Raw genomic sequence first — 8,705 nt, forward strand, 5'->3', positions numbered from 1 at the left:
CCTACCAACAATACAGCACAAATGCACTTCAGCTGTCAAGAGAGTTCGCAGCCGCATTAGCGAGCGTCGAACGCCAATCGTTACCTCACATTATTTAGTACAATGTTTCTGTTGGTAATGGCGTTGGTAATGGTACGCTGAAGACATTAGCATTGAAGATATGTAAAAATTAAAATCGTGATGCGACCCATTTGCGTTAGTGTCTTTGGGGGCATTTAAACAATGATAAAAAGGCGTTACATATTCGCGTTGGAAGTCTCTATCTTGAACGTTTTTGTCATCTTTGGTAATTTGGCCTAGATTTGTTGTTGGTGCAGTTTTACTTTTTGCAGTGGTTTCTTTTTTTTCCCAAGAAGAAAACAAAAGTAAAAACATGTATTCTCTCACATGCAGATAATCTCTTGGTGACAATGGGTTGATAAAAGAATGGATGTCACTCAACTTTTTGCGCCTTAATTCTGAGAAGATCCAAATGTTAGTTATTGGTCCATCTAAATGCTTGATTATATGTTCTCAAAAACTGCTCTGAACATTGACAAATGTAATATCACCCAGAGTGACTCAGGCAAAAATTAGGTGTCACATTTGATCCCTATCTGCCCTTCCAAACACATGTTAAGAACAGCTTTTTTCCATCTTCGCAACATTGCTAAAATTCGCTTTATGCTGTCTCAGTCGGATGCGGAGATTATAATTAATGCGTTTGTTACCTCCCGTCTCGATCACTGTAATGCACTACTCTCCGGTCTCCCAAAGTCCAAAATCAAGAGCCTGCAGCTGGTACAAAATGCTGCAGCGATGATTTTAACTAAGACAAGAAAGTTTAATCACATTACCTTGATTTTAGCTAACCTGCATTGGCTCCCTGTTATTTTATGATGTGACTTTAAGGTTCTGTTGGTAGTGTACAAGATCATGCATGGACTTTCTCCCTCATTTCTTTTAATTTCCCCCTATGTTTATTCTTCGCTCTGAAAATACTGGCCTACTAGTGATCCCAAGAAGAGATCCGCAGGTTCGAGAGCTTTCTCCATCCAGGCCCCGATGCTGTGGATTGCTCTTCCCCAGGAGATTCGATCTGCAACCTCAGAGGAAATGTTTAAATCTATGCTTAAAAAACACTTCTATAGCTTATGAATGACCTATATCTGTGGATTATTTGTTATTGCAACATCCATTGCAGCCTGGTCATCCTGGAGGGGGGGTACCTCATGTGCAGTCCCTTCTCAAGATTTCTGCATTTTCCTCATGTTGTTTTGAGTTTTTCCTTGCCCTCATGTAAACTTTGGATCAGGGGATGGTGTAATAATAGTAACAATAGATTGCAATACAGCACTGAAGTCTGTGCAGCCCTTTGAGATTCTGTGATTAAGGGCTATACAAATAAACATGACTTGACTAAATGCAAAGCGGTTGTGCAAGACTTTTGGGTGTTATCCATTAGTTCTGTGTATAATGTGCAACATAAAAGGTATTTGTCAAATCTAATCTTATGGTACATGTGAGTAACTGTTTGCATTTGGGAGTGTAGCCCATTATTGAATTGAACTTTTATATGGTCACTCAGATCAACATTGTGAAACATTGTATGCAACGCGATTAAACATGAAAAAGACAAAAATAAGATTGGAAACCGTCAGGGTAGTATGTAGTGCTTACAGACTGACCCAAGTTTCAGTACTGTTTAGTAGCGCAATGAAAGAATAATGCATCGTAATAGCGTAGGGTTGGCAAACACTCTCCTCAAGAGGCGCATGTTTTTAGTTTCTGTTCAACAAATGTTCAGCTTGTTAGCAAGCTGTGCGAAAGCTTAACACTCCTGGTGTTTGGTGTCACTTGTATTGAAGAGAAACTCAAAAACATGCAGGAAATGAGGCTCTCGAGGACAAGGTCAGCCAGTCCGTAGTTGAGCATGTGTTTAGAGTGGTGATGGCCTGGGGAAGAAACAGTCTCATAGCCTGTTTGTCCTTGTTTTAAGGGACCCCAAGCACCTGTCAGATGGCAACAGGTCAAAGAGGTGATGGCTGGGGTAAAAAGAGTCCTAAAATTTTTGATGACGCTGTTGCAGTAAATGGCAGCACTAAGGTCCAGCAGCAGGAGTGATGATGTGCCAGAGTCCAATGCCAGTAGTTCTTTGGTTACCTTAACTAGAGCTGTCACAGTAGAGTGATTAGCCCTGAATTCCAGTTGCATTGATTTAGGCTGAAATCATTCAGCTGCTGTGCCAAAACGTTTTCAAGTACTTTAGAAACGGTAGGTTTGACACAGGTTTATAAATTACATTAACTTTCTGGATCAAGGTTTGGTCGTTGTAGTGTAGGTTTAATGACAGCTGACTTAAAAGCCGCTGGAACTACATCTGAGTAGAGTGATATGTTAATAATATTTAGAACTGAATGTCCAAGAACCCCAAAAAGACCTTTAATCAGCAAACCCAGAAGCGGGTTTAAGAGGTAAGTAGTCTATTACGGTGTAATCACCACCTGTTTAAGATAATCAATTGACACTAAATCTGGAAAAAAAAAAATCCCTGGACAACCACCGCTTCGCGCATCTATATTTTAAGACCTTTGATATGTGACGTATTCATATTCGTATTTGGAAATCTCTTCCTGTATGCGTTGAATCTTTTTATTGAAGACGGCCATTAAGTCATGGGCTGAATAAGTAGAACTATCTGGAATAATCTATTGCATCGTTAGCACTGCTACAGTGTTGAAGATTTTGTGCCACTATCTCCTTCGAAAAGTAGGCTGATTTTGCAGAGGCAAAGGCTGCTTTGTACTTTAACATGCGGTCACACCAGGTCTGACGGAAAACCTCAAGCTTGGTAGCGCGCCATTTTCGCTTAGATATCCTGCAGTCTTGTTTAAGCGATCTAGTTATATCTATAAACCAAGGTGTGCGTCTTGTGGGTTGTGATTATAACTGTAGGGGCGCCACAGAATCCAGGACACAAGGCAGTCGCAATCAAATCATGAGTCAATAGAGCTTTTATATAAAGGAAATGACACAACTACCCCTGAAAGAAGATCAGAGAGCTTAGAAACTGTACCATTGCAAATCTTGCGGCAACTAATTCCTTTAGTTTCTTTAATACAACATTTGACCAGCCCCACAAATGTAACTAAATAATGAGAAATAACGTCAGTACACTTTACAGTCACATTTGAGGTTGAAACTCAGAGTCAGAACCAAGTCCAGTGTGTTTTTTTTCTTCTTCAGTGCAATTGTGGTCATCAAGTACAGAATTATGTTTAAATGTTTTTTTTACCTCCATAGTGGGATTTATTAGAACGGATCATTGGCTTGTGTGCTAAGGCAAAAGGGACGACAAAGTACATTACTATGACAAGACACTCAAGGTTTCATTTTTTTTTTTAATTTCACGTTTGCCATCATTCCCCAACACAATCGATGTTCAAAATCGATTTTTTTTTGCAACTTATTTTACTTTAATTATAAATCGTCTCTTCAATAGAAGGTATAAGACTTGGGCAACCCTCCCCCCAAAAAATAAAAATAAAACGAAACTGAAACGATTGCCACAACAAACTGAAAAGACATTTTTTTAAATCTTGAGGTAATGTTTGCTGTTCTGTGCAGCAGGCTTCCTGTTACCTCTTCAGACAACGCTGGGCCTGCTTCAATAAAGTGTCAAAGTCAAGTGTTTTCAGCTTTGTTTTTGCAGATGATGGGTCATAGTCTCTGTTCGAATCTGATAAACAAGATGAGGAGCAGGGTAAATACACTTTAAAATAATGAGATGAATGCATTGTAAGCATAAATCCACCATGGTTATTACCTAAATCAGCATAAGTGGCTTTGCAGAACTGCCTCCTTCCGCCAAAGCACAGATCAAAAGGCAGCTCGTCAGCCTTGCGTAGCTTGCTTCCCTTCTCAACCGCAGTGAATGCATCATTGGTGTTATAGTAAGTCACAAACCCATAGTTGTCCCTGTAATAGTTTTAAGTATTAGTATCTATTGGGAAAAAAGACTGCTTCACTTCATGATCGTCATTTAAAATTGTGGATTGCTTTTAAAAGAGCCAAACCAAGAGGGCCCAGTGATGAACAGGCCGGCATATGCTTTAGCATTGCAGCTTGAACCTTTATGTCACAAAGAAGACCAAAGGGCTTCAGAGTAACAATGCAAATAAGAAAAGAAATGACGCTTACCCTTGTTCCCTAAAGTGCAGAGTGCAATCCTCAATCTCGCCAAAGTAGGAGAAACGCTCTCTGAGCTCTTTTTGGGTCATTGTGCCCCGAATTCGACCAATGTGAACAACCCGCCTCTCCTGCTGTGAAATATTTTCCAAATATTTGTCATCATGTCAAACGCTTCACAATACACCAGCTGTGTAGTTTAACAAGCTTACAATGGCTTTGTCTTTGCGGGACTTAACCTCCTCTGGAGCGTACCCATAAGTTCTCTGATATGAAGGACTAAAGGGAAGAAGACAACTTTAGCTAAATTCAGCAAAGCAGAAGCGAAACTTGCTATTCCTACAACTTACCTATAAACTGATGTAGATTTCCTGCATTGTGTTCGTCTTTGGGGAGACAGAGACCGTGACCGGGAGCGACTCCAAGAACCAGAGCAAGAGGAGGGATAAGAGTATTTTCTCCTCCTGGAGGGAGATCTAGATACTGAAGAACGTGAAGACGAATGGGAGTAAGATCTAGATCTGCTACGAGAGTGGCGAAACCTACAGAGAAAAAAGGCACTACGTGTAAGATGACAAAAAAAAACAGGTTATGATGCAGTTGAAACTAACCTTTTCTTGGATGGCAAGCGGGACCTTGATCTGGACCGAGATGAGTCAGAATCATACTGAGAGCTGCTGGACCGTGATGGAGAACGTTGGGATCTTTTTCCCCTTTGAGACTCTTCGTGATTTGAGACTCTTCGTGATTTAGGGCTATACAAAAATAAATGACTTGACTTGACTTGACTTGACTTTTTCGCCCCCTTCGTTCGGGGCTGGGACTACAAGAAACAGTATGCCGACGATATGACCTCTCAGACGCTCTCTTCTTTACAGTTCTTTCCGTTAATTCGCTCTCCTGATGTGTTGGAGAGGCTGCAGGAGTCTCCAACACAGAATATTCCGCCATCCCCCTGATGCAGTTATTCAAAGCCTTTGGAGCTGCAGGACCAACTTGTGGATTGGGATTATAAGTGGTCCCAAGGACGCATGGGGGTGTTGTAGTGGTTAGAGCGAGGTGACTTATAGGTTTAATCGTGATCTTCTGCTTCTGCATGGTTTTAACGGAATGTCGAGGAAGTCTAACAAGGCGGGGAGCAGGTCTGGCGTTTTTTCCTAAGCAGCCGTAGCAAAAAAATTCGGAAACCTATTCGCAACTGACTTCTCTCGAATCCAAATGTATTTAACAGGATAACGTCTTAATATGAATACAAAAGGACCCACAATACATTTTTGTTTAATTGAAGTGTCCGTTCCTCTCCTAAGATTTGGACCGTTCCCCCCTCAGCTCTTCCTGTTTACACCCAGTGCGCATGTTCAATAGACTAGTTTGAACCAGTCAAAGCCAGATCCTACCAACAATACAACACAATTGCACTTCAGCTGTCAAGAGAGTTCGCGGCCGCACTAGCGAGCGTCGAACACCAATCGTTACCTCACATTATTTAGTACAATATTTCTGTTGGTAATGGCGTTGGTAATGGTACGCTGAAGACATTAGCAGTGAAGATATGTAAAAATCAAAATCGTGACGCGACCCAAATGCGTTAGTGTCTTTGGGGGCATTTAAACAATAATAAAAATGCGTTACATATTCGCGTTGGAGGTCACTATCTTGGACGTTTTCATCATCTTTGGTAACTTGGCCTAGATTTGTTGTTAGTGCAGTTTTACTTTTTGCAGTGGTTTCTTTTTTTTCCCAAGAAGAAAACAAAAGTAAAAACATGTATTCTCTCACATGCAGATAATCTCTTGGTGACAATGGGTTGATAAAAGAATGGATGTCACTCAACTTCTTGCGCCTTAATTCTGAGAAGATCCAAATGTTAGTTATTGGTCCATCTAAATGCTTGATTATATGTTCTCAAAAACTGCTCTGAACATTGACAAATGTAATATCACCCAGAGTGACTCAGGCAAAAATTAGGTGTCACATTTGATCCCTATCTGCCCTTCCAAACACATGTTAAGAACAGCTTTTTTCCATCTTCGCAACATTGCTAAAATTCGCTTTATGCTGTCTCAGTCGGATGCGGAGATTATAATTAATGCGTTTGTTACCTCCCGTCTCGATCACTGTAATGCACTACTCTCCGGTCTCCCAAAGTCCAAAATCAAGAGCCTGCAGCTGGTACAAAATGCTGCAGCGATGATTTTAACTAAGACAAGAAAGTTTGATAACATTACCGTGATTTTAGCTAACCTGCATTGGCTCCCTGTTAGCTTATGATGTGACTTAAAGGTTCTGTTGGTAGTATACCAAATCATGCATGGACTTGGTCCCTCATTTATTTTAATTTCCCCCTATGTTCCGGTCCGTAGCCTTTGCTCTGAAAATGCTGGTCTACTAGTGATCCCAAAAAGAGATCCGCAGGTTCGAGAGCTTTCACCATTCAGGCCCGATGCTGTGGATTGCTCTTCCCCCGGAGATTCGATCTGCAACCTCTTAGGAAATGTTTAAATCCAAGCTTAAAAAAACACTTCTATAGCTTATGAATGACCTATATCTGTATTATTTGTTATTGCAACATCCATTGCAGCCTGGTCATCCTGGAAGGGGGGGTACCTCATGTGCAGTCCCTTCTCAAGGTTTCTTCATTTTCCTCATGCTGTTTTGAGTTTTTCCTTGCCCTCATGTAGGCTTTGGATCAGGGGATGGTGTAATAATAGTAACAATAGATTGCAATACAGCACTGAAATCTGAGCAGCCCTTTGAGATTCTGTGATTAAGGGCTATACAAATAAACATGACTTGACTAAATGCAAAGCGGTTGTGCAAGATTTTTGAGTGTTATACATTAGTTCTGTGTATAATGTGCAACATAAAAGGTATTTGTCAAATCTAATGTTATGGTACATGTGGGTAACGGTTTGCATTTGGGAGTGTAGCCCATTATTGAATTGAACTTTTATATTGTCACTCATTTCAACATTGTGAAACATTATATGCAACGCGATTAAACATGAAAAAGACAAAAATAAGATTGGAAACCGTCAGGGTAGTATGTAGTGCTTACAGACTGACCCAAGTTTCAGTACTGTTTAGTAGTGCAATGAAAGAATAATGCATCGTAATAGCGTAGGGTTGGCAAACACTCTCCTCAAGAACCGCATGTTTTTAGAGTTTCTGTTCAACTAATGTCCAGCTTGTTAGCAAGCTGTTCTAAAGCTTAACACTCCTGGTGTTTGCTGTCACTTGTATTGAAAAACTCACAAAACATGCAGGAAATGTGGCTCTCGAGGACAAGGTCAGCCAGTCCGTAGTTGCGCACGTGTTTAGAGTGGTGATGGCCTGGGGAAGAAACAGTCTCATAGCCTGTTTGTCCTTGTTTAAAGGGACCCCGAGCACCTGTCAGATGGCAACAGGTCAAAGACGTGATGGCTGGGGTAAGGAAGAGTCCCAAAACATTTTGATGGGGATGTTGCAGTAAATGGCAGGACCAAGGTCCAGCAGCAGCAGGAGTGATGATGTGCCAGAGTCCAATGCCAGTAGTTTTTTGGTTACCTTAACTAGAGCGGTCACAGTAGTGATTAGCCCTGAATTTCAGTTGCATGGATTCAAAAAGATTATTCTCGGATATAAAATCATTCAGCTGCTGTGCCAAAACGTTTTCAAGTACTTTAGAAACGGTAGGTTTGACACACGTCTATAATTACATAAGCTTTCTGGATCAAGGTTTGGTTGTTGCAGAGTAGGTTTAATGACAGCTGACTTAAAAGCCACTGGAACTACACCTGAGTAGAGTGATATGTTAATAATATTTAGAACTGAATGTCCAAGAACCCCAAAAAGACCTTTAATCAGCAAACCCAGAAGCGGGTTTAAGAGGTAAGTAGTCTATTACGGTGTAATCACCACCTGTTTAAGATAATCAATTGACACTAAATCTGGAAAAAAAAAATCCCTGGACAACCACCACTACGCGCATCTATATTTTAAGACCTTTGATATGTGACGTATTCACATTCGTATTTGGAAATCTCTTCCTGTATGCGTTGAATCTTTTTAGTAAAGACTGCCATTAAGTTATGGGCTGAATAAGTAGAACCACCTGGAATAATTATTGCCTCATTAGCGATGCTTCAGTGTTGAAGATTTTGGGGTTATTTTGTGCCACTCTCCCCTTCGAAAAATAGGCTGATTTTGCAGAGGCAAAGGCTGCTTTATATTTTAACATGGGGTCACACCAGGTCTGACGGAAATCCTCAAGCTTGGTAGCGCGCCATTTTCGCTTAGATATCCTGCAGTCTTGTTTAAGCCATTTTGTTATATCTGTAAACCAAGGTGTGCGTCTTGTGGGTTGTGATTTTAACTGCAGGGGCGCCACAGAATCCAGGATACAAGGCAGTCGCATTAAAATCATGAGTGAGTCAATAGAGCTTTTATATAAAGGAAATGACACAACTACTCCTGAAAGAGTATCAGAGAGCTTAGAAACTGTACCATTGCAAATCTTCTCATCTCATCAGCCATACCGCTTATCCTCATTAGGGTCG

The 8,705-nt window shown here is 40.8% G+C and overlaps 1 protein-coding gene across 1 annotated transcript; it reads right to left on the minus strand.

The window, feature by feature from the left end:
• Positions 1-3,360: 3,360 nt before the first annotated feature.
• LOC148354243 (peroxisome proliferator-activated receptor gamma coactivator-related protein 1-like) lies at positions 3,361-5,118 on the minus strand. The gene is made up of 7 exons (XM_088352021.1): positions 5,021-5,118; positions 4,779-4,907; positions 4,518-4,709; positions 4,380-4,446; positions 4,180-4,301; positions 3,806-3,957; positions 3,361-3,718 (listed from the first exon to the last, which is right to left on the minus strand). The coding sequence occupies exons 1-7, from the start codon at positions 5,116-5,118 to the stop codon at positions 3,618-3,620; spliced, it is 861 nt and encodes a 286-aa protein (XP_088208147.1). The 3' UTR covers positions 3,361-3,617.
• Positions 5,119-8,705: the final 3,587 nt, after the last annotated feature.

The sequence above is a fragment of the Urocampus carinirostris genome, chromosome 13 (assembly GCF_059441175.1).
Source record: "Urocampus carinirostris isolate Australia breed hairy pipefish chromosome 13, RoL_Ucar_1.0, whole genome shotgun sequence".
Taxonomy (NCBI): Eukaryota; Metazoa; Chordata; class Actinopteri; order Syngnathiformes; family Syngnathidae; genus Urocampus; species Urocampus carinirostris.

Excerpts from the sequence above, each read along its gene's own strand:
- LOC148354243 (XM_088352021.1), bottom strand. The coding sequence starts at position 5,118 with ATGGCGGAATATTCTGTGTTGGAGACTCCTGCAGCCTCTCCAACACAT. Across the intron at positions 4,710-4,778 it reads CGCTTGCCATCCAAGAAAAG|GTTTCGCCACTCTCGTAGCA; the intron begins GTTAGTTTCAAC and ends TTTTCTCTGTAG. Across the intron at positions 4,447-4,517 it reads AAATCTACATCAGTTTATAG|TCCTTCATATCAGAGAACTT; the intron begins GTAAGTTGTAGG and ends TCTTCCCTTTAG.